The sequence below is a fragment of the Falco biarmicus genome, chromosome 13 (genome assembly GCF_023638135.1).
Source record: "Falco biarmicus isolate bFalBia1 chromosome 13, bFalBia1.pri, whole genome shotgun sequence".
In the NCBI taxonomy this organism is placed as follows: Eukaryota; Metazoa; Chordata; class Aves; order Falconiformes; family Falconidae; genus Falco; species Falco biarmicus.
Genome location: NC_079300.1, coordinates 20,727,445 through 20,754,358, shown reverse-complemented (window position 1 = coordinate 20,754,358; position 26,914 = coordinate 20,727,445). Strand labels below are relative to the sequence as shown.

The 26,914-nt window shown below is 41.7% G+C and overlaps 1 protein-coding gene across 5 annotated transcripts in view; it reads right to left on the bottom strand.

Moving 5' to 3' along the window:
• PAX3 (paired box 3) overlaps positions 1-26,914 on the bottom strand; it is a 79,814-nt gene that overhangs the window by 27,714 nt on the left and 25,186 nt on the right. For 2 of the 5 annotated variants that reach the window (XM_056358725.1, XM_056358730.1), the window contains exon 5: positions 6,659-6,667. The exons of the other annotated variants lie outside the window; for them this stretch is intronic. In XM_056358725.1, coding sequence (XP_056214700.1) covers positions 6,659-6,667 — 9 coding nt within the window. The remainder of the gene's footprint in view (positions 1-6,658; positions 6,668-26,914) is intronic. 5 annotated transcript variants of the gene reach the window in all.

Below are 26,914 nucleotides of genomic sequence, written 5' to 3'. Positions count from 1 at the left end.
TGAGAAAGACAAAGTGCTGTTTCAGACAATTCAGCCAAAGAGTTTATGAATTTCTGCATACCGAAAAAGAACAATTACTGCTAGACCAGAGGCTTTTAAGTGAAAGCTATCTTCATTGTCCAGACACCATCAATATCTTGGACTCAACATAGACAGGACATCAGGAGAAACTCCCACAGAGCTCAGCATTAATGCACTGTCAAAGCATCCAACCCCCAGAGTCTCTTATTTGCATGGAAGTTTTGCCCCAAATAAGATTGGATTAAGCTCTTCGGGTTCTTGAGAATATTGTCCTGAAGAACAAAGGGGAATCAGAACAAACATCCTATCCCAAATAGTTCATGTTCATTCCTTATTGAACAGGCAATCTAGGGTATCCCAAAGCGAACATAACACATCATCTGAATTAGTGACGAATCACAAATCTTCTCACTTGTCACTTCTCAGTGACACCTGCCTTCCTCAGCAACTGCCAAATTACAACTCCGTAGGATGGCTTCATGCTGCTATTCGAGAATAAGAAGAAACACAGGATATTTAAAATATAGTTTTCCTACGTTAGCCTTAGATACAAATCACCCACCTTAAGCAGAACAGCTATTGCTGACAAGCTAGATGAGTGGAGGAGAGCACACCAGCCTTGTTAACAGGGTCATATTGGCCAGCACTGCATTCTGACCATACCTGATGTCGTAAGATCTGAAACAGAGCTCAGGAAGGTCCCTTCTGGAGAAAACTTCTCAGACAAAAGTTGCTCATGATTGTGTACAATGAGGGGGTTTTATAAAAAAAAAATAAAATATCAAATCCCCAGATCTCAGGAACTCTTTCAGTACTCTCAGGCTCTACATGTTTGAAGTTCCACATATACAACTACATATATGCCTATAAAAAGCCAGCTAAAACTGTGTAATTTAAAGTGGATATTTATCACTAAATTTCTGAAGCTAATTCTCTCACCAATAATGATTTTTCTTAAAATGTTTTATAAAAACATAGCAAAGTATTGTGGTGTTTCCCTGCACCTTGCATTCATGCAGCTATGACAATCAGAACTGAAAAATGAAATTAAGTCAGTGTTTATTTTAGCTTCACATTTCATTAAGCAGTATATGAAAGGCGCAAAGCTAAACCAGTCAGAAAAAAACTGGAGTATCTAAGATCCCAGGACAATATAACTAGTTAAATGCAAACATTTAGAGAGAAAGTAATAACTTTAAAGTAGGGAGAAAAGGTATATCAAATGAAATGGCTTTCACATCTATCTGATTTCATTGGTGTTACCCTTCTCCAGGCCTGGCTGCTACATGCTGCTTTACTGAAAACATTGAGTTCCTTTGTCTTGTCTGATCTGTGATATTAAAATCAGACAAATGTCATCTCAAGTAATAACTATATGTCTGTACTACAAACCACACTATTTCTATTTCTTACAAGGTCTTCTTAAATATTATTAGTTTCAAGGAAGTTCAATAGTAAAAAATAACAAAAAAATACTATTATTGGTCTTTTATATAGATGGCAGAGTATTGGCTAAGCATATAAATTGGACACATCTCTGCTTTTTTTTTTAACAAAAAAAAAAAAACCTAAACCAATGTTCATTTTATATACACTCAACAGCCATCGCATATTGCCCTTTTGCTAAGCAGTATCTCACTAACAGATTCACTGACTTCCATGACATAAAAAGATACTGTTCAGCACAGGTACAGGTGGTCAGATTTTAGCTGGATTGTTTCCATCTCACCTCTACAGACACACAACATGTATCTCTAACCTTTACAGTTGTCCTGATGATCTTAGTACTGCAGCCCCTTGAGCTATAAATATGAGAAAGGAGGAGACCCAGCAGTGCCCAAGGAGATCCCCAGCCAGACCAGACCTTCGGCATCACCGGTACCCCCTTCCTGCACAGCTCATAAAATGGGTGAGGCAGCCAAAAGCACTACAAGTAGCTGAGCCATGAAGTTTAATTAAAGAAGGAATTAGAGAATTAAAGAGCAATTATTTGTCCCTTAACCCCTCGTGACCTGTCTGGTGGCCTGAGGAGTGGCTGCGTGCTGGTTATCACCACGGCAGGCAGAACGCCTCTGCCCGGCGGCGCGGGCGCTCGGTCACCTGGGGCTCGGCAGCGAGCCCCTTCCCCAGCGCCGTAAATGGGCACATCGGGGCAAAAAGCAAATGACAAAATAACACACCAGAGGTCATTCTGTGGGCCGTTCTTCCTCTCAGCAAGATGTTTCATTTGAATAATTAAATAACAAAAACATGACAACCATTTAAAACCCATACGTTAGGGCTGTGGGGCGGCACACCTGACAAATGGGGCAGAGAGGTTATCTTTCCTCAGCCTGAGAAGGCACAGCTTCTCCAGCAAGCCTTCAAACACTGTGAAAATTTTAAAATAAAATATTACACAGCCTGTTTCTCCAAGCATAACAGCCCGAGGTCTGCCCTAGATGAATTTGGTCTAGCCAAAAGTCTCGCTAAAAATAAGACACCCCCCCAAAAAAAAACCCCAACATATCAGAGGCCAGGGAGGACTCTGGTGGCGGTTTATTCACCAGCTGCTCTCTCATGTCTTCACGTATGCCAGGCTAAACTGCCGGGCTCTCCCCTCGTGCCACATCCCCAGGCCACGAGGCTGCGGCACCCCCAGCTGAGGGGGACACGCACCCCCCGGCTGCCTCACGCGCCCCAGGGGGACGCGAGTGACCTCCCTCGTGTTTACTCGGGTGCAGGCGAGAAGTGCGGCAGGGCCGCCACCCCCACACAAACCCCCAGTAAATGACAAATGACACTTTCTCTTTGTGATCTTTGGGATTTTTGTTGACTTATTTGGAGGCTTTTGTTGGGTCCTAAGAAATGGCCTGTGGCTGAGGCCTATTCGGCCGATTTCCACGCTCCATCTGTGGTATCCATCAGCAGGGCCTTCGCCCGCATTCAGGGCTCTGACACCTGCCTGGCAGGATGCGGGAGGCACAAAGGAGGCTGCAGCGGACGCGAGGGGGGCGGTGGGCCGGGGGGGCCGGGGAGGGCAGCCGGGGTGAAGGGGATGCACAGCAGGGGTTAATCCAAGCTACCCCCTCCCCAGCCCTCAGCACCTGGAGGCTGTCCCTCCCAGACCGCCTCTCCCTGCCCGAGGTAAGGGGGCTCAGGGATGTGGGCCCTCGGAGGCACCCCAGGCGCTCACTAAATAAACCTCCGGCCGGCGTGCGGCAGGGCTGGGGCAGCAGTAGGTGGCCAGCAGCACATTCCTCCCTGCCTCCCTGTTTGTGTTGGGGTAGGCTTTCAGCAGCTGGCGTTTTAACAGTTGATGGACTAGAAACGCGTCAGGCATCCTTTCTTTCCCCAAAATAAAGTCCACGGGAAAATAAAGCAGCATCTTTATTTCCTAACATCCTCCCATCTCCTCCCGTTCAGCGGCAGGCTCATATTTGCATGCAAAATATAATGAAGACTCTGGAGGCAACCGACTACCGCCCTCCCAGTGCACTGGCCCTTCATTTTGCTGGATTTGCCTGGGGAAACATGACGCCAGGCTCCCCTTCTCCTCCTCCCGAAACCTCACTGTCACAGCGAGGAGCCATTAAAAAGAAAATACACCCTGCCAGGTCTGCGCTAATCAAAACAGGACAAATACACTCTGACACTCAACAACTCCCCGAGTGCCCACAACCCTGGGTGGAGACTACAGATTAGTTATGAATATGGCAGGCAGCGGGGGACGAGCTCAGGGGGTCTGGAGTCACCTCTCAGCCACCTGTGAGCAGTTTCAGACGCCGCAACTGAATGCTACGTTTATCCAAGATCAAGCATGCTCTGAAGATTAGTATAGCATCCCTAAATTTCATGTCGCAGTGCTCCCACCAGAGCACTTTTGACAAGTTTACCAGGACTCAGAGGTGCAATTTTATCCAATCCCCTATTTACTGCCTGTGCTTCACCATCAAAAGGGCGAAGAGGACAGAGGGGAGATTTGGGCACCGCAAGTTTCACCTGTTATGTCACAGCCCAAAATTTGCTAACAGTTGGACTCTTCCTCTTTGAGAGGCAAAGGAAAAGCAAATTTCAAGAAGCAAGAAACCAGAAAAGATTTCTCAGTGGGCTTAAGTTAAAACATGCTAGTGTTGCTACATGCTCCTATTTCCCTCATAAAAGTGAAAATTTAGAATCAGCAAATACAGAAGAAATTCTTAGTCTTGCTAGAATTGTATCTAGTACAATGTGAAATACTCACAAGTAGTAAAATTGCTTTTAATCCTTTCTACCAGCATTTTGACTACGATATAGCAAAAAAACCCAAGAAATGGAACCAGAAAGCAAGCCTCTGTTCCAGACATGAATATTGCTCATCTAACAAGGATTAAGTCACACTTCAATTACTCCTTTGAAAACCACTGCTATTTGCAAAGGGCATACTTACAAAAACATCTTAAATGGCTTTTTTTTTTTTAATCCCAGCTCTACAGGCACTTTACAAAAGTCTGAAGTGAGAGAATGAGAGAAATGGGGAGAAAATATGTTGCTGTTTAAGTAAACTGATTAATAAAAGTAATTAATCGGTTACTGGAATTGGAAAAGAGCAACCCCGTCTCCTGTGAGATCTCAGCTGGAAAGTCAACTCAGAAAGGAAAAAACCACCACCACAGTGATAAAAGTGAAATTCTTGAGAGAAGTGGATGGCATTTTTATTTTGTTTGGGCTGATTCACATAGAGAAATGTGCTTTGTACAGCAAAGTGTAAAGGAAAACAGTAGCTGCAGTAAAAGGAAATGGCCAACAGTGACTTTTATTTACAATTACCAAGAGACAGGCTATTATTGACCATATGTGCCACAATCGCCCTCCTTATCACGGGTAGGCCATCATGTCCATTGGGAGCTGTTAATGAACTGGGTAATTGAGCTGCTGACATGTGTTACCAAAACAAAACAATAGGAAGAAGAGACAAATGAACATTTTATTTGCCAATCAGAGTAGGTTCCGCTTTTCAGAGAACTGTGCCTAAGTAAGTGGCTGAATACATAAAACAGTGCATTGAAGGCAAGCAGATGCATGCACAATAATGGTTAACTGACAGCCTATGGCCCATCTGTGCTTAACATTTTGTTAAAGAAATTACTTGACTTGCTAAAAAGACAAATCATACAGCTGCCCCAAGTGCTGCATTATAAGAGATAAATCATTAGCTAAACTGTTTCATGCTTAAAATGACAATGCATATTAACAGTTATGCAGGGACATTTTGTCAGCACAGCTTGATGCAGTTATAACTTACAAAAAATGTGACAGCTCATAGCTATTCAACAATTTCAACTTAGAAGAGAATGACAACACTGTGAAAACAATTTAACTGCACAAACAATAGATGATTCACAGGCTCTTCTTTTTAAAAATATATTTAATTTTTTTTTGAATGATGAAATAATATGGAAAGGGGAAAAAAAATGGCCAGTGTCTAACTGTTCTGCACCATTAATCTGCTAGCATGTACTTCATTCAAAACCACAGAGCATCAAAAAGGAACACATTCCATTTAAAATATCAAAGACTGCATCACCAGCACTAAGAATAAATGGCTAATTCTCAACTGTGCATGAAAGGATAAAGAATTTCTAGAGTGAAAGGAAGGGAAGAGGAAACTGCAAATACAACTACAAAAATCTCTTCTTATTCCCCCACCTCCTCTTCCAAAAAGAGAGATTTGTTTTGTTAACATTAGTAACATTACTTAACAGCTTTGCATGTGGGCCTGATCCCGCTCCCAAGTTTCACTGCTGCAAATTTGCACTGGGAAATATTATCATTACTATTATTTTACATTGAAAACTAAGTATAAAGGAACTGCAGTTAGGACTCTGATCCTATTGTACACATAGCACACACATGGGTGTATATAGCCCAGGAAAGCTGCCCAAGGGAGGGCAGAAACACAGACCCGTCTCCTCCTGGCTCAGTCACAAAGACCAGGGCAAGCCAGACCCTCAGCCAGATGTACCTGAACAGCTGCACTACTTGGAGGAGGGGAAGAACAACAACAAAAAAACCCACCAAAAACAATCCACAAAACACACACACACAAAAACCAAAGCAAAACAACAAAAACCAAACCAAAAACAAAGCCCCAGAAATAATGCAATTTGGCAAAGCTTGTGTAGCCTGTGGGAGCTTTCCCTGTGGTTTCAGAGGCTGGTGCCCACATAAGGGGTTAGCTCAGGTTTAATGACTAAATAAAAGTTAAGTTGCTACAGTTTTCCCCACAAAGACAAGACCGCCTTGCCGACTTCGTACAGCTGCTATTCACTAGCCTCACAGGACTACTCTGCTGTTTCCACCAGTATAAGAGCAAAGCTGCAGCCAGGCAAGTTTTGGCCCTTGCTCAATCTCTCCCATCATTCTGAGCAGATCCAGGGAAGGAGTTCAGCGAGAGAGCGCTGGCTCTGTGATAACCCCAGGCATGAGAAAGTGCGCCAGCACTAACCCGTCCAAGCACACTGTCACTGGACTCTGAGTCACCCCACACGTCTCTCTGAATGCAGCCTATTGACTCGGAGCGGGGGGCTTTTGGAAAAGCATGAAGAGGAGTCACAAGCATATCCCGTCGATTTTCACTGGGAACTCACGAGTACCCACATCTGGGGGCTTTGCCCACAGATGGGGGCTTTTCCAACCCTTCCCACAGGGAGCATCCGTGGTAATGCTGTCCGCACAAGTACTGTATTTAACCATCACAGCATCTTGTCTTACAAAAAACACTAGGACGTTTCAAGGGAAAACTTCCAGAGGGCTCAAAAAAAAAAAAAAAAGAGAGAGAGAAAGAAAGAGAACTTTGCCTCCTAAATTTAGAAAAAGGTGAAGAAAACTAAATAAATCCAAACGAGGTTTGCTCTCAACAACTTTTGGGAAGCTGATGTTTTAGGATATATTTTAATGTAAAAGACAGGAAGACTTAAGAGGAAAGTAAAAATCTCTTGCGCAAATCCCAGAACGTACTAAGAAAGTACTGGCAACACGTCTTCAAGTCAGTATCAGCTGATGGAAGAGGCAATTGGTAACCGATTAAGACTGAAAACATGGAGTATCCTGGGAGATGGAATTTGTCAGCTGAGAAATTAAATAAAGCAAACGAAGGATTCTCTGGATAAATAATGAGACTGTATTAGTGAGTTAAAGCACTGCAAATAATTGAGCTGTCAGCAATCTCTCACTGTGTAGGCAGTGTGGATTCTTCAGAAAAAAAAAATTATATTTGGCCCAATCCTTTGCAACAACAGCATGCAAACAAAACCCCTAATATTACACAAGCTGATCAAACTTATTGGGCACAACAATATGGAAAAAACTTAGAAGCATTTTTCAAAAACATCTCTGCATTGCTTCACTGGGTTTTGACCAATTTGTAGCATTGCTAAAACATTTTTGAAGAAAAAAACAAACTGTACAGATGCTTAAGGTAAAAAAAAATTGAGCATGTTTTAATACATTTTCTCTCTCAACTAATTCTAGCACCTGAATACCATTCTTGATTCAAAACAAACACTGACAGAGCAACTGTTGTAGATAGCTTCATCTCAATGTCAACATTAGTCCTCAAAGTCTCTATGGGAAATCAAGGCTATCCTCTCTTCTTAAACCCACAGCTGCAGCCAGACCACCCCTCAAGCCAATTTTACCTACTATAGAGCTAAAATGGGTTATATGATCATCTCTATTTATCACTCTCAGGACTGAGAATGGCCAAAATATTGCCAGCCTTTAAAAAAAAAAAAAAAAAAAAAAAAAACACCCCAGAATATTGGATTTTGTCACCGAATACACCATTTCCTCTAGAAGTCACTTAACTCTGTTCGGTTTTGTGAAAGAAATCTAAAAGTGATGAGGTGTTTGTGGGGGTTTTTTTTTCCAGACTTTAGTCAACAAAAAAGGTTACATTTTTCACCAGACATTTTTCCTGTGAGTGATTTTCCAAGGTACTACCTACTCCTGCCAAATACTTCTTTTCCAGCCAAAATTGTTAGTAACTCAAGGTCACTCCCATCACAACTACATAAGAATTGGGGTGCTGACCTCAAAATCCATCATCTTCTGTCATGGGACCTGGTCCTATCGGGTACCGAGCCCTCTGGTCCCACTGGTCAAAGAGTCTCTGCCTTTATGGTTGTTCCAGTATTTGGGATGAAAGGGGCCTACAATGGGATAGCGGTAGGATGCTCAGCACTCCTTTGTGTTGCTTCCCACAGGGTTTTCATGCCCAGCCCCTGCCTTGGGTGCCAGCACAGGGGGTGCAGCACTCTGTGCACAAGACTCCCTGAAGTACACAATGCTATTTCGTTCATTATAGTGCCTGTGGTGGCCGTTACAGTAATTAACTTGAGTCCATTCGAGAGTCAGTCACCTGCAGACCCTCCTTGTCCCTTGCCCTGTGGACTTTGTGTGCCAATGAGCTCCTGGTATCATCCTGTAATTGCCTTCCTGGTGGCTGCCACCTGAGAGCTCTCAGTGCGACAGCTACACATAACTCAGAACTGCTCTGCTCAGGTGAGATGTGAGCAAACGAACCTCGCAAAACCTATTAGGACTCGTAGATGCCACCTGATCATACCATTGCCATATTACAGATATTAAACAGACATGAGAAATTGAAGCAAGACATTTTCTACTTTTTAAGCAGGTTTCAAAACTGAAATTTGGGTGATTAAAAAAAAGTTCCATGCACACACACTGTGCTATAAAGAGATTAACACTATGATTTGCTAATAATGAAGCAAGGTATACAGCTCGCAATCTGTTCAAAAGAAACACAAGGAGCTCAAATTCCAAGGAAAACACAATTCTTCAGTCCAATAAGAAAACCAGGACAAAGCCCAACATCAGCCGACCTCAGAGCAGTCGGCAGAAGGGACTGATGTGCCGTGCTGGGCTGCAGCCAGCCCCACAGCACCTTTACAGCACAGAAAATGTGTCCAGCTGGGAGTCACTCTTGATCCGTTCTCTACAGCACAGACACATGCAATTCCCATACATTTCCTCTCATTTACTACTTGTTGACAGATGCTGATAAATGCTTTTGAAAACCTACAAGAATTATGGTTGCTGGTGAATACTTAATGGTAGAGATGTCAAAAATTATTTGACTAAACATACACACATTTACACTGTCTGCTTTGAAACCTCTACAGATACTAACAATAAATTTATAACTGCCTATCTGAATTATTAGCAGCCCCCAAAACTGAAAAAGTAACTCTGCACCAAATTTTATGAAATAAATACCCTGGCTTTTCTTAACTATTCTGCCACACACGTAAGACAGAAGCAGCAGGATGCCTGCTGGTATAGCCTGTAGGCTTCGCTTGGACACTAACATTACAAGACTTATTTTGACTTTTGTTTCTTCACCCCCCCATCCCACAATATTATTTATTTTGAAATAATTTTTGTTTGGGAATCAAAATTAAATAAAGCTTTAATTGATATCAAGCCCCTTTATATAAGTCTGACATTAACGGAGATTTATAACAATGGTGAATTAAATGTGTGCTGATGAGCATGCAAGCCACGGTGTGCATGGAGCACAACTTAATAAAACTTATTTTAAATTGGCATAATAATGTGTTAGCTTAACTATCGCCATCACTACATTAATTTTAGCAGACTTAACCATGGTACTTTTTATTTTGTAGCTGTTTAAAAGGAACTATGATTTTATGCACTTCTAAAAAAAAAAAAAATAATCACTGCAAAGCATTTCCCAGAAAGCTGCAAATTAAACAAATTAAGCCAGGCAAATTAAACGGCCAATAAGGCTGTTTCCATTTTGGGGGGATAGGGAAGTACCTTCACTCTATTTAAAAATATAATTCCCATAGGCATTTAAAGAACTGCCTACACCAGTGTTACCCAGCCTTTATTTAACCCATGGACAATGGCAGTCCCCAAGAGGACAGTCTGTGAAATGCCTGTGGCTCCCAACTGCTCCACTTTTCAAGGTTTTGGAGTTTACACACACACACATTTTGTAGGGGTTTTTTTTGGGGTGGGGTTGGGTGCTTAGTCTTTTTTCTTTTTTTTATTATAAGTAATTAAAATTGAAGAGTTTTAATTGCTATGATATATGTTGTCCATTTCCCAGCTTCTTCCACCACAGTGCAACACAGTGGAATATTAAATCCATGGATTTTCCTCAAAAGTTTTAGGTAAGCCTTTATATAAACAAAACTATTGAAGAGCCCGGGCAAAGGGATAAAATTTTAGACGGGGGCTTGGATACTTGTTCAGTTTCTAACAGTCTCATGGATTTGAGGTTGCTTTGGGCCCTTTAGCTAACCTACCCTGTATCTATTAACAGCTGTGAAGCAGTATAGATCCAATATTACACCTCCAGCATGCGGGCTGTCTCCTGCACCCCACCTGCAATTACAGCCCTCTGGGTCCAACACCCAAGACGTTAAACCCAAGGTACCAGATCGCCATTTCCCACCAACTTCTCCTCCTGGTTATTTTCCATGATTTTCCATTCTCATGCCACCTCACCCTCCCTTACTGTTTCTAAATGGAGCTTACTTCTCTGCACTCTTGCACAATGCAAGGTGTTATGGGATGCCAAAATATTTCAGAACTCTGCAGTACTGCACTTGCTGACACACCTGGTAGAGAAAAAACATCTGACAGATTATTATGCACTCTCAAACCAAACCTTTCCTACCATGAATTGGAGGAGTTATATTTTTTGCTGTCCCAGCTTCCAGACACTTAAGGAGCACAGAATATGCTACGCACACTATCATCGACATGCAGATCCTTGCCACAGCCAAAATATACTCATCATTTCAGTGGTCTTTGGATCTAGCCTCTAGGTTCGGATGTAGCCCTCAATCACCCACAGGTATCAGGAATTTCCATGTACAGAAGACACAAGGTAGATGACCTTTAATTTAGTTCCTTTTACCTAGATAGGAACCCAGTGAAACAGCCTGTGCTTTTTTTTTTTTGTGCATGAAGAGGAGTTCATTGTTAGATGATCTCTTACACACTGAAAAATCAATGCTTTCATTAAAACTGATGGGTTTACCCTCCAGAAATAGGGCAAATTCTCTAAGATAACAGCGAAAGTGGTCCCACAAAGATTTGCAATGTTTAAAACTAGAAAAAAAATTACTGAAATGCAAACTTATTAATTCAGAAAAATTGTTAAAATGCCTAGTTTCTTAGTTACAGCTTTTCATATCTAAAATCAGCTGTCTTGAATTGTTAGGCTGTAGGGATAATTGATAGCATCTATTTAAAGGTTCTGTTCCCATAGGTCCCTAACATTATGGGGGGAAGAGGGCGGGGGGGGATCTGCGAAAAGCTTTACGTCAACTATAAATCTAAAAATTCTGGCTCCTGTTCATGCTGCCTTCCAGTGCTATGGCACCACTGAACCGAGTCCCTGTTTGTTCCACTTGCACACAACTAGGATCACCACAGCCTGCAAACTCATACATGTGATGCTGGGTACCCAGTGACACCACAAGTGACAGTCTATAGCTCCCCTGTAAAACGTGTAACGAGAAAAGTTTTCTTAGGTGGAAATAAAATGGTTCTCCTTGTTTCTAATTTCTCCCAAAAACAATGAAATCCTCCTAATACCGTAACACATTCAAAAGCAAGAGGGTTTCTTGAAAGCAGACTCCTCACAGCGCCAGGGTGCTTGGCATTTGCCTGCCACTGTATGAAACCGTAACAGGTCCTAAAACGGGAGCTTGGGTTTGGCTGCCTGAGCCCTATCTCACCTTGTAAGTCCAGTCTAAAATAGAAATACCCCATGATGTGTACTGGAAGAAGTGCAGTCACTAACACACAGCCTGCCTCCCCTGATCTATGCAGACAAGCAGTATGTATTTTCTAGGAAGTTTAGAAAAAGACAAATATTCAACATCCACTGAATTTCAAGAAAAATTATGTACCTTTTTGTTGTTTGACAGCAAATTTTTAAAATGATATTTTTTCCCCTCAATTCACACCCTATGGAGGTACAATTCTCTGTCTGCTTTGGGTCAAATCCTGCTGAAAGCTACATCAAAGTGTTAAATACAGATTAGGAAGTCAAAACTTGGCCTGCAACCCAGCCGGACAGAACCCGACGCTAGAGCCTGACAGATGCCCCAGATGAGCACGGGGAAGCCTGCCAGAGTGAAATCTGCACAATAGCAGAGAGACAGAAAAGAAGAAAAGCTGCATGCTCCCAGCCAGCCTCCTGTGCCGGCAAAGGAAAACAGAGATCAACTGAGAAATGAGCTCTTTGCAGCTTTCTAAGTGGCTTCCTTTTTATTGTTAAAGAAGCTGTGTAAGGAGACCCAGGGTCCAGGTTTAACGCTACCCGAGGGGATCACAAGCCACAGAAGTAAATTCAAGAGAGCTACTCTGCGAGGGCCATATTTCACAGAATCGTTCAGGTTGGAAAAGACCCTTAAGATCAGAGTCCAACCATAAACCTGACACTGCCAAGTCCACCACTAAACCACTTCCCTAAGCACCATATAAATATAAACAAAGTCTCCTCTTTCATCAAGAAAAGGACTGCAGAGCTTGGCCTGCAGCTCCTGAAGGCAATGCTCTCTACCTGCAGCTCCCCGGTAGCCTCACCACTGAAAACAGTAGCCAACCGAGTTGTGTGACACTACCCTCATACCTGAAACAAAGCTTTCAGCTGCATACAAACTCCAAGTAACTCACCACGATACATTACACTGTTTCTGCCCAAAACATCTTCCACAAATGAGCATGCACTCATGACTGGAAACCACACTCCCTATTCCAAACTGTATTTGCCTTCATCTACTGTTTGCCAAGTAATCAGTGTTTCTCTGTCCCTGGTAATATTGTGCCTTTCGGCTCACAGCAGAAGCCTAGAACATTTGTTGTCACAATGGACATCAAATTAGACAGGAATAAACAGAGAGGCTTCACTGCTGCTACAGCTTACCAACATCTCTGCTGCAGTTTGGGTATCAGTGGGCTGAGACCACTGTTCACCATTGAGCTCAAGAGCCTCCATCTCTGCTTTGAAGTCTAAACGTGTTTGTGCACCATCATATGCTCACATCATTAGGTCTTTTTCACAGGGACATCTCGAGATCTGTGTTGGTACAGCTCCCAGCACAGCAGTAGTCCATGAGCAGGGCTCCTGTTTACCATAGCAATACAAATAACAACAAGCGGCTGAGCAACAGATGGCCTGGAAACATTTCTGACGTTTTCAGTGACAATTACCTTATTCAGACACTCCAGTTACACTTCAAATTGCAGTCTAAGGTCTAAGAGCAGTTACTAAATAATACCTTACAAACAAACTTTGACCCAGGCTGTGCTATGGTCAACATTCACTTAATTCTAACATACATCATCATATATAAATGGATTAACCAATACGTGCGATGGATAACTTCACAGTGAATGCTCAGATTGCAATCTTCAAAGAATAACATGCATCTGTCGTTAAAATCAATAACAGTCATGCTGTTCTGCTAAGGTACCAGAATTTGTATTGCTAAAATCCTTGCACTGTTTTGAAAGCTTCCTTCAAACATCAGAATTGTTTTGTAAAAATCAAATATCCAGGTTGTTGTCGTTGGGGGGGTGGGGGGGGGTGTCCCCCCCTCTAATTTGATTGCTCAGGAAAAAAAGTTTTCAAAAGTGGTTCAGTCAAAACAGAACCTCATTCAAGCTTCCATGGTGATCTTTGTCTTGCTTTTTCAACACCACTTCACTCAGAATCTTTCCTATATTGTTCTATAAGGCACAAAACCAATATAACTGCCATTGAGATATTTGATCAAGATCTAACCCAAGAAAAATAATTAAAATCAGTGTCTGTGTGAGGAAGAGTCTAGACCATCATCTGACCAACTCACAGCCAGTGGGATGTCGTTGCCTGTCTCAGAACAGTCATTTACTTAGAATGACAAAAACAAGCATCGTTCCCTCCAGGAGCATTATTACATTGGAGACTTGAATTTTCATTACCCACCTGGGACATCAAGGTTCAGAAGAAGTTTTGTGATCTTTCTAAGCAAGCCTGGACTTCGTTTTGAATAAAAAATGGGTCGATTTATGGTTTTGCATCAAAGTCATGTGAAATGTGTGGTTTTGCATGGATTCAATTAGAGACAAGCCTGAGGCACAAAAAGTTCAGATCCTGATCTGGATCCAGACCCACCCAAAGCTGAGGGACATTTAGACTAAGGCACTTGGTTCTTGTCCATCTCCAATTCCAGCATGAAAACCAGGTGGGACTCACTTTCAGCAAACCCCTGTTCCTCCCCAGATTTTTGCAGCTTTTCCAACTTGACATGTCAGCAGCAGCAGGAGGGTTCCTATGACTTCTGAAGGGATCTGAAACCCATAAGACAATGTTTGAGTCCCTGCAAACCAAAACCATGGCATCTTCCCAGCTCTCACAATTAGGCTTTAAGCCATAAGGAAAAAAGAAAACCCAAATTAACAGCCATATTGACAGTTTTATGGACCCCTGAGGGCTCTGCCTACATCCAAAGAAGACAGTGGGGCTTTTTTAAATTAAAGTGAATTAGCAATCAAGTTCCTAAGAAGGATTCATTTAATAAATTAAAAGGGCAGAATTCAAAACAATTTCAAAAGTAATCCTTTGGCCACAAATAATTCTCTGTACAGTGGAAAAATGGAACATTGTCATTCTGATGCTTGTCTTAATTGGCATTCAGTTGTTTTCCTCTTTTAAAGTAATTGTTTATTATGTTAGTGGGCATCATCTTGCAGTAAACTAATGTTGCCATCAGCTTCATTAGGAGCAAGATAAGCTCCTAATTCTTTTCTGATAAATCCAAGGTCTTATTTGGTTAATTTTTGCAACAAGAATTAGGGAGAAAGATTTAGAAATATATTTAATCCTGCTGAGCTGCTGAAGGAAGCAAGATTCCCACCCTCCTCCTCAGCCCCCGAGTCCACCAACACATCGAACAAACTTTTGGCTTTCTGAATTTTGCACCCCATGTACAGCACTGTTTCAGGAGCCTGTTCCCATCACGTAGGGTGAGCACTCAGCTCACGTTAATTAGCAGAGCTCCATCAGCAACAGGCTCTAGTGCAAAGTATTTTACAGGACTTAAATTCACAGTTTAGCAGTACAGGTATTCTCACAAAGTTAAAGCCATTCCTGCAAACCCTTTTGAGTGTTTATATCCAACTCAATGCACCTACCATTAAAAGCAACGACTTACAGACTCCTAAAATGCCATTCCCTTTAATATGATTTCCTATGGTAACACACAATTCATTGGAAGGCCTTTGCACCTATTTAGGAACAGACAGACTTTCAAATTAACTTCAGTGGAGCCATGACAGATTATACCAGCAAAGGTTCGGCTGCTCTGCCATTTGGGTATGTTTCTAATTGATGTCATTTCATGCTTTCAGACCATGGCTGCAACTTGGTGAGGAAGGGAATATTTGCCCTTCTCGTTTCACGTTTCTCCTTCCAAGGTTTCTCCCCCTGCCTCCCCCATTCTGTGCTAGCAGAAAAACAGAATCTTGTTAAAGTCTTTCATGAAAAATGGAAAGAGAGAGGGAATCATCTGTCTCCAGAGGGAGAGGCATGTGGTCAGGGCTCTCAGTCAGGATGCTTTAGAGTGGAGACCAGCTGTGCACTGGACAGTCTCTGATACCAGTAGCCCCATCTGCACTTCCACTCTTCTAAAAAGTTTTATAAATGCTTAAAACAAAACACCTAACCAAGCAGATCAAGACACAAACAAAACCCGCAACAGTCCTACACACACATGCTCAAATAAGCCCCAAGCATCTGAACTAGGCTTTCCCACACTCCAAGCAAGCGTTCTAATGCCCTGTAGATAGTAGCTACACAGATGAAGTGGAGGAACTCTGAGAGGACCCAGAGAGGTCTGGTTACAGCTTTTCCCTCAGTGCTAGAAAAACACACCCCTCCTTTGAGACACAGAGCTGCCCTGCTCACAGCACACAGGGCAGACACTTTGTCCCCCAACTTGTAAGCAGGAATTCCAGCTGGAGTCAGGAAATTTCTCCTAGCAAATATGATGCACTCCCAAGGAAAGTCTGGTTTGTTCAACTGCCAGGACCCAACGGGAAATGTATTTTGTCTAAAAAAACACCGAAGTTTCTCTGTTACAGCTCAAGCTTTTTTCTTATGACTTTCCTCATATATTTTACCAACACAAACTTCAGAAATATTTCCCAAAAGATTTAATTAAAAGGTTGGAACTGTGCTGGTATAACTCCACTGAAGAGCAGCAAACACATTACCATTATGAGCACACCAAGGTTTGCCGCTATGCTAATTGACGTTTCTGGAATTTAGGACACTAGTGCACAGTGTTATGTACTAAATGCACAATTCAGGCACAATTCAGGGCCGCAATATTCACACTAGACAAGTGAAAATCTAACAGATAATCTCTTTTCTGTCACTTCTTGTCACATCGGTTCTCAGAAATACCCAGTTATCATTGCACATTATATTTTAATAGCCATTCAATGCAAACATAATCGGCTTTAGTGAACAGTCATATTTATTATTCCTACAACTATGCTCTCCTCTTCCCCTCCAAAGCATAACCAAAATTGCACCGTTCAAACCAATCTCTTCAGAAAGTCAGGCAAAGTGCCTCCTGAAGGCATCAGAATAACAGTATTTAAAAGAACCGTATTCCACTTTTTTCTTTTTTTTCTTTTTTTTTTTTTTTTTTGCTTGTTTCAATGGGGAGCATCTTAGCGTGGAACTAAAATAAGTCAACACCACGAAGCACAAAAGATTGCAAGGATTTTCTGCAGCATGGGCTTGTCAAAGCAAGTAGGCAGCCTTTGTGTGCTCCGGCACAGCGGGAGCATTCCTCCAGGTCTGAGTGGCAGAGCGCCCCCGGCCGCGACTGCCCTGGGCGCCGGGGTTCCCACACCCAAGGCGGTGGGAAGAGGAGAAAGCAGAACTGCAGAAGTAGCGTTGTAAATGGGATGAACTGGTCAACACGCTTCTTAGGAAATGCATGGCTTCCAGGAAGAATCACGTGGAAAGATTTACAATACCTCCACATCAAAGGGTTTGACGTTGGCTATACTGGTTCTTTCAAAAGAAAGCCATATCTGTCCCTTATAGCATCAGCTTTATGGATTTAGGAAAGAATGCAAAGACATTGAGGAGAATCCTGTATGTACCTTTTTTCAAAAATCAAAAACTAAAATAAAGAAAAAAATCAAATAAACCAAAAGTAATTTAAATACAATCCCCACTTTCCTTTGCTCCATTAAGGATGCCTCAATTTAAGTCTCAGTCTTGCAAAATGTTCTGATAAACTGTCAAGTTTCCCCAGTTAAAACCTCAGATATCTATTTTCCTTTAACACCTTGCACCGAGGCAGCTTTAAGGATAACGCCTGTGTTAGGAGCATGAATGGGTGACCCTCCAGTACACGCTGACCCAAAGATAAACTTTGACCTGATGTTTGCTAATAACACTTCTTCTTAAGATGCCTTGTTTCTTTTATGAACTACTGCTTGACTCTAGGATCTAGAAGCTGACATGCATTAATATACATCTCTAGGTGCCCTTTGACTTGGCCATCAAGACCCTTTGACCCCAGACTTGATTCCTAAACCCTGTCAATTGTTTGCAAGTGGAAAAAACTTATTTTCTAGTAATAATTAATTTTGGTCATGTTTTATTAAGCATTTCTCCTCTCTTTTTAACTTGTTCTTATTTAAATTTGGGTATAATGGATGCTTATTTCATATAGTCGTTTTCCAGATTACGAAAGAAAAAAAAAATGCCTAAAGATATTCCTTTAGAGCTTCATCCTTTGTTTTCAAGCTTTGTAAAAATCCCAGTAATACTCAAGTGCTTTGGCATTTCAAAAAAGCGCCCTGTGAACAATAATATAGTCTAAAAAGCCTCCTTTTGTGCACTGCTTTTCAGATTTATCTGTGTATTTCTGCAGCTTCACAACTTTTTTTCACGTGAATTTGCAGCAAGCATGATGCAGATGCAGTCCTGCAGCCATAAAAGGCGATGGCAAAACTTCCATCAATTCCCACATCAGCAGGATCCAGCCCCTCGGCCGAGGCACTCGCTGCCAGTTTCTAGGCAACGTTTGACATTTTCAGACTTAAATTCTTGAAAAAAGAAATTTCTGTGTCTACACAAAAGAAGTAGATACCTTTATATTCCCATATATTTATATGTACATATATTCCTACACTCGGTACCATCTGTTTTAGCAGCCACATACTCATACTGCGTATTAAAGGAGAGGGCGAGAAGCCCGCCGCCAGCCCATCCCCACCAGCTGAGGCACACTGCTGCTTCCTGGTACGTTCAGAGATGGAAATTTCTCATTCCTGGAATCATGTTACATTATGGCAGGAATTGCTGCACTTCTGCCTGTTTTACATCAGGACTGAGAGATCGCACAAAGAGAACGAACACTTTCCAGTGCTTAGATGATGTATCAAGTGTATGTTGCACACAAAGCATTATAGCAATCAGCGTCTGGTAAGGAACACCAACAAATAAGAGGCCTCCAGTCTCAAGAAGCAGCACTGGGACATGGCAAATGAGGGGGTTTAGCAAAACGAAGCAACTAGCCTTCATTTTTGTTCATAAAATGCAGTACAGCCTCAGCAATTATAACATTACATTCTTAGAGCTGCTCTGTTTTCTCGCTAGACAAAAATATTTCCTAAAAGCTCCAAGAAAATACAGTTAAAAATTAAGTTTTGCATTTAAAAAACAAATCCACACACCACCAACCAATACTGAAGAAACCAAAAGGCAGGGGCACATCAGGCAATTGCTCCAACAAGGACAGGCAAGAGCCAGTTCAAGAGAAGGCATGCTCAGGTCCCACTTCTTGCTGCTGTGGGTGAATGAGATTCCAGTTTGGGGTGGTAGAACAGCCACATGAAAAACGTTGTGCTTCCAAGCATCCCACTTCCCCCTGAGAGGTATGACCGAGAACGTACCCCACCTCTCAGGTCCCCTGGCTGACATGCAGGAGCAGCCCAGGGCAGCCTCCAGCCTCGAGGCACACTCACCCCAGGGACACCAGGGACTGTCACATGCACAGCATCTAGGAAACCCTACCAGGCAAACAGCAGTCATCAAGGGTTGGTGTGTTTTGGGTTTTTTTTTTAAGAAATCCCTATGCATGTCTGAAAAGACCTAAAATTCTCTTTCCTGTTTCCAGAACAGAATGCACCCCAAACAAGGGGGGGGGGGGCGGGGGGGGCTAGTCTTTTTATGGCTTTGGGCCTGATGGCTCCCCTGGATCAGGCAACCAGACAGACTTCTGTAGGTCTAAACCAGGAGTAGAGGCAACTGCAGCAAGGAAAGAAAACCTGCTCCAAGCGAGGCCCTGGCAGGCAGCATCTGTCCCGCTGATGCACTCTACAGCTGGGGCTCACTTGGTTTGAAACCAGTATCTAAGGAGGAAGCAAAGCTCCCCAAAGCTCGTGGGACTGAGACTGGGGCACTGGAGCAGGTAGCCTGACTCCAGGTTTCCCCAGAACAGGGTATTCAAATCCCAAGTTGTTTATTGTATATTCAAATAATAGCTAATACACACCAGGGGACTTTAATGCTTTCCATTTTCTTTTCCCAGCTCAGCTGACTCAGTCCAGCCATCCTTTCTTTGTTCTATGCACCACATGAAGACTAGCACTTCCTTTTCCAGTCCTGCGCTCCAACTTTTAGATTATCAGAGCCTACTAAACTGGTATGCTACCCAACAGCAGCATGAACAACCCTCTGGGAGATGCACTAACCTTCCTTGCTCCAGGCAAATACCACTACCCTTAGAAGGTTAGAACAGAGCACTCCCCATCTGCAGCAGAAGAAAGAAGTTTAGATAATATTTGGAAGCAGCTTAAAAATCAAAGGAGAGAGACCATGAAATCAAACCAGCTAGATAACTACACCAAACAGGACTTTACCTGCCATGCATCCTGGTTGAAGTCCAGCTGGGACAGGGACAGCGCAGCTTGCACCAGCTAAAGCTCTACCCTCCTTCTAGAAATCCTCTCTATTTTCAGCTGATGCAATGACACTATCAGTCTTGATATATTCAAAGGGGTCCTTATAAAGCCTTATCCTCACCAAGCATTAATATTAATAAAGTTCTCCTGTAAGGGGAGAACCTTTTAAAACCCATCAAAATAAATCTATGGATTTAATTCCAGTGGACTATAGATAAAACCCTATGGACACCAGGAGAGACCCATACAAAAGAAAGAGATCATTGGTTCCATACAGTTATTCCAGCTGGAATTCTTAGACAGTGAAGTGTTCGCATAATGCCATTTTTTCTATTAATATGTAGCTTTGAAACTATGCTATGCCTGACGTATACAGGAATTCCTCTTCTCTTCTTCTCCTTTAAAAAGAATACAGTGGCCACTATAAAAGAAAAGTTGGTATTTCTTCTTGTGTGATGGCAGAACCCTCCATACAAGCACAACCACACTGAATAATACTCTTTTAGGTTATTTGTTACACTGGAGTTCAAAGGAGGGTGCAGTGTAGCCAGGAAAAAAAAAAAAAAGTCCCTCTGGTTAAAATTTAGCATGCAAGATCTCAACAAAAGTGATTTTTGACTGTGCCAGTGCTTTTGTTTTCTCAACAACAGCAACAAAAAATGATTTCTTCCTTCTCCCCCACAGTAAACCATTACCAGCTGTTGATGAAGTATTTTTTCTAACATGCGTTAAGTCATATTGTATATTGTCCATTTCATGTGTGTAGAGCATTTTTTGCTACAAATTCCCTACCATGTTATACCAATAAATCCAAGAGTACCACCCAATCTTGTTATACGGCTTAGGGCTTATTAACGCCAGTAGGATTCCACCAGACAGGATCGCGCTGAAGACTAGTTACTTTTATGCAAAGGTGATTGCAGCATCACGCTCAAACCAATGCAAAGCCTTTCGGCAGATTTTGCCCATACAAAGCAACAGGCGCCCTTTCCAACTAAAATCCGTTAGGCATTTTAAAAAAATATACAAGTAGTTAAATAATGTAAAACTTCATGCGTTTCAAGATGGTTCTTGCCACGCTTCTGCTCATGCATCTGTTATTATACAATTCTCTGCATCAGCTAGATCAAGACTAGAGCACTTCTCTCACATCAGAAATTCACTGTTATCTCCTTGTTTCAATAACAGCGACAATTTAGTGCAACTAGGAAGATAAACTTGGGAACCTTTTCTTATGGCAAGACTTAAAATATGCCTGTCTATGGGCACATCCATTTGTGCAAATAAAATCATGTATTTGTTTTGTATGTGTAAATTCAGGCCAGTGGAAAATTAAGCCCCATGGGGATAATCTAACCAACAATACAAAGAAAATTGTGAGGCAGATCTGAAACTTTGTCCTTAATTTACCCTGTTAGGCCAAAATAAAGCAGGAATCTCATACCATGTGTGCCTCAACGCTTAGGTACAACAGCATATGTTAAGCAAGGAGAGTTGCAGCCCGGCTCTTGATCTCATTGTTTATTGTGGTTTAAAGTCTGACCCTTAACATTATATGTGGTTTAAAACTGTATCTGGAGGAAAGAGAGCGAAAACGACTCTCCTAGGTTCGTAAATGTGTTTGTCTTTAAGGTTTGTTCCAGAGGAAACCATGCGTGCCTTCGCTTACTCCATATGCAAACCTTTACACGAGTTTTAAACATGCTAATGCTCACATTCTGCATCTCAGGTTAATCGCGAAGGGTTTTTTGTTGGTTTTCTACTAGCAGCTTGCCTACAATCCACCAACCCACCACTCTTTATGTATATATGTTGAATAATTATGAAGCAGTGAGTATTTATCACCTTTTCTGAGCAGTAAGCAGAAAGAAATACAATACTATTACTTCCAGCTACTGGCTTTCCCAAGATAATTAGATAACACAGTGGACTGAAGCCTTGGTTAGTCCAATGCTGTTCAAGTTAAGTGATTGACATGCCTCTGTCTGGCTGCTCTATTAACTGTTTCATTTTGTTGCTATTTGCAGTTTGCTTGGCTAATACTTCGAACAAATACAGACTGTTTCTTTAGCCCCTTTTTTCTCTTTGACCTTCTCCTGCCCATTTTCTTTGAGTCACTTCAAACTGCCTTGAAAAGGCCTGTTGAATACGCACAGTCCATCAGAGTCCCAGGTTCATCCCATTCCTTGCCCTGAATGCTTTACTTCAAAGATGGGCCGCATTCTTTAATTGCCCTTTGAATTAATATCAAAGGGTCACAATGCGAGTGCCAAAAGAGAAAGAGGCTTTAATGAAGCAAAGAGCTGCCATTCATTTGCAGATAAGCACGTTTTTATGCCTGACTGGTCACCATGGCTAAATGCTTCATGAAGAGGAGGCAGGGCAAGGCAAAGAGACTTTTACTTAAGTGGTGATTAGTTCAAACAAACAAGAGTAAACAAATAAAAAACAACACAAACAACCCGACAACAGAAAATAAGTTAATATGGCTGAATGTGTTAAAAAACAACCAACATCCTATTGTGTTACTGAGGCCATTAACCCTTTGCAAAATGCGGGGGTTGGCTGGGCAGAGCTACAGCTCAGCCTCTGCTCCAGACCCCTTGTTTCCCTCATCCACTAAAAACATTTTGGGGGTTAGACTTCCACCCTTAGCCTTGGACCGAAGACACAAATTGTTTTAACACAGTCATTTCCAGAGGTATTAAAAAAAAAAACACACAAAAAAAATATCTGACTGCAATAAGGAATAAGGAAAAGGAAACAGCAAGTTAACTTTGCCTATTTTTTTTCTGAGACAGGGCACATTCGGTGGTTTCCATTTTAATGCAATAACTGTGGAATAACAAACCCTATACTTAAATTATTTATTGATTTACATTTTGCTAATACATTCGGTACTGTCTTAGCAATGTGAGAGCGTTCAGCTTTCTTAATTGCCTAAAAGGTCTCCAATATTTTTTTTAAATTTCAATACTGGGGGATTTTGTTTGGTTGACTGGCTGGTGTTGCTTATTTGAAACCTATGAAGCTGCACTAAGAAAACTTGCTCAGCTTCTTAATCCTACCTATGGAGTCTTCTATTTTCTCTTTAAAATACCAAGAATATAAAATTAAAATTAGAAGCTTTAAAGTATATTGTAATGCAATTACAGCCACAATGCAAGTATACAGAAACAAGAAGTTCACAGGTGTCCCCTTTATGAATTCTGACTTATTATTTATAGGCTCAGGCTTCCCTCTGCACAGAAATAATAACTTACTTAACAAATACAAGGTTGGTTTATTGCAGTAGAGTTATCCCCCCATGAAAGAGGATTAGCTATACTCATAACAGTGTAAAAGTGCCTTATAAGTGCATTCACATCAGGAATTGTGCCACTATCTCCCATAACTAAGAAGGTTGTAGGGGTACAAACAGCCCAGAGGATCACAGACCACATTTTTAGCCCCACTTCTTCAAAAAGGATTTCTCATGAATATGGGATACACTTAAGCCTAACCCTGTGTGCAACCTGTCACAAGACCTTCCCTTACTGACACTTCCTGTGATTTTTTTTTTTTACTTTTTTTATTTTTACCCCTCTGCTGCTACCCTAACTCCTGCCTTGCTTAGCAAAAGTGCTCGTCACCCCGATCCCAGCTCTGAATCTTTATTACTCACCAGAACGTGAAGAACTTTGACCTTAAACATCCAGCTGGAAACTCAGTACTGACAAACATTGGAAAAGCATCTTGCATTTGTGATGTGGAGGGAAGAAGCACAGTAATGAAAAACATGCAACAGAATTACGGAAAAGCATCAGCTGCAGAAGAGGGATAGGGCGGCTTGGAAGTTTTGGTGACAACACTAGCATCGCTATATTGCATCGTTTTCAGAATATAAAGCCATATGTCAAGCAGCCCACTAGGAAACTGCCCCATTGTACTGCCTTAAATTAACAGCATTACTGAAACCAGTTTGGGTGGGTTTTTGAGCTAGCCTGGTTTGCAATCCTATTTTATCACTAGTCAAAACCCTAGAAACGCTGGATTAACTCTTGAGATTTATTTCAGTAAACGTCAAACACCACGAAGGTTGTACTGTTCTTCTAACACCTGATGATCTTCTGTTTCAAAGATGTTACATTTTCTAATACATGTTGCAAAAAATATTAGCTAATTTATTCTCCCTCTACTTTCCATATTTCACATTATTAATTTCACTCTTCAAATGGTCGCAGGCAGTTCTGTACTTTCAGCTAGATTACACTACTAGCTGGTAATGAAAGACATACTGCCCCATTGGAATTCCTCTTCTAGAAACCACAGCACAGCTGACCTCCCTGTGATGCCAGCCTCTGTAGAGTATCAGAAGTGACACTGCATCACACTACATTTAGAAATAGTTATTTATATGCCACCTCCACTCGCGGAAGGTGAATGTTTCCCACATGCGCACATCAGTGCGCTTAAGCACAAGGCTGCGGGGACAGCGAATCGAGCAGCAGATTGACACCCTGGCACAAGCTCAGGGCTTGGGATGGTGGAGCAAGCCCTCAGGAACGGCTTCAAGGCAGAGGGATGGGCTGTTTGGCCAGCTTACCACACTGAACCGTGCACGAAAGCAGCCTCCTCCGTGCCACGACCCGACAAAAAGCCAGGGAGCAGGTCAAGTCAGGCACCACCACGTTTGTCAGCTTCACAGGCAAAAGATGAGGCTCACAGACATCAGGGCCCCAAAGTTGGAGCAGCCCCAGCTTCACCACCAGGAGGAATCTCATGGCCATCCACAGTCATGATGGAGCGCCTGCATTTTGACCCACTTCAGATCAAAATTAATGCAAACCAAACACATCTACCCACACACCAAGAGCCACAATTATTACATTACTGAAATAACTACCAAACATATGGGCTATCCTCTCCTGACTAGCAGTACAATGGCGTTCACAGCTCATACAGATCTTTTTTGATGCAAACTGCTCGTATTTGTTAGCACACGGTCTACAAATATAGCAAAGCGTCAAAATTATAATACCTGACTATCTTGTATAAATTGCATTTGCAAAACTAGAGCTGGAGTTACAGCACAGCTCTCCAGCAAGAATAGCTAGACTTCCCATTCGGAACATGCTAAGAATCAACATAACAAATTATAACAAATAGCTCACATGCTGTCTGTTTTCCAAATTTAGGTAACATTGCTTTACCCTTACACATTATAAAAAAAAACAAGATATTAAAACAGGAAAAAATGGATTTCCCTATTGAATTAATTCCTCATATTGTCTGATCTGTCACTCCAGCTTCTAGCAGTACATAAAACGTATTCAGCATTACAGTAGTAACTGTTCTAGAACAGGCCAACTGATGGGCAAACCAGAAAAACATCAGTCAAGCCATCTCACATATTCAATACCATAAAAATAGTTAAATTGCTGTATTTTGGGAACAACAGAAATACTTTATTATTGTGATTAGCATTATTGAACTATCAAGAACTACCATAAAATTTAAAACAGAAGCAAATGAATTTCTTAATGTTTTGTATTACCTAAGTTCTTTACCGATACAAAGCAAAACAGCACCTTTCATAGAGACAAGGCACCTCACACCTGACAGGGGAATGAAATAACCAGCACTACTCCCCTGCGATTACCTAGCTGTCCACCCAGCACTGCCTGGGGCACGTGTGCTCCTGGGCAATATTTTCCTGGAATTTTTGTGACAAATAACACCAGACCACTTTGTGATAACTGGATTCAACTATTTTCTACTTTTTCTCATATTTTCAACATTATTTCTGGGTTTACTTGTCACCTAAATAGCTTAAATTATCAGGCTTCAAACTCTGATTATCCAGATTTTTCTATTATCTGCAATTTCAGTAGTAAATGCTTTACAAAGTAACTGAATACTGGCAGTAGTTTTATGCAATTATAATTGTTACTAAACAAAACAAGGAGAAATAAAATGCATGTAATGAAAAAAAATGAATCACAATACTTTAGCTCTTAATAATCACCATCTGATCTTGCCTTCAGGAAACTGGGTGAAAGTACCCAAATAAAACTTGGAAGAACAGCATTCCCCTACCATCTAGGTACTAGGTGCAGAAATACAGTCCCAAGCCTGATATAACCTGCTCTTTGCTACCAAGAATGATCTGGCCATTTCAGTAACTAATTGAAACCCAGATGTTAAACCTGTATCAACACATCCCCTATACCATACTTAATGCAGAGTTCCCAACACAAAGAGCACTGATGTTCAGCCCATTACAAGTTCACTGGGACATCACATCCAGGAGAACACAGTTCGTGGGGTTTATGCAGAGCCTAATGCAGGTGGGAACATCCTCATTCACCTCCCACCCAAGCCCTACCTGCTGCTGGGACATCATACCAGGATCTGTAGGTCCTCTTTAAGAGCCCAGCAAGTTTCTGGGACAGACGTTCAACAAAACAGAGTTAAGCTGAACAAACAAATCAACATCCGACATTTAAAAAAAAAATCTTAAAAGAACATTAAAGCTGAAAAGCAAGTCAGATCTCAGAAAACAAAAACCTCAAAGTCAAGGCTCAGTTTCCAACAAAACCAAAATCTCTGGGAAAGCACCTAGACAAACTTAACTGTCCTGTCAGCATACAAGCTCTTCTGCAGCAGGACAGCCGCTCACCCAAGGCCTCTAGCTCTAACCAAACAGACTCCCAGGAACTGCCAAAAGACTTTAAACACATTTTACAAAGTTTTCTGTATTTAATTTTTATTTTATGAAGTTCAGCCTTCCTATTTAATTTCCAGCCATTCCAAAGTCGTCAAGAAGAGGATTTAAGAAATTTTTTAAAAAGAAAAAATTTCAAAATCCTCTTTTTCCCTACAAGTTGTGTGGTTCATCTGCTTAACC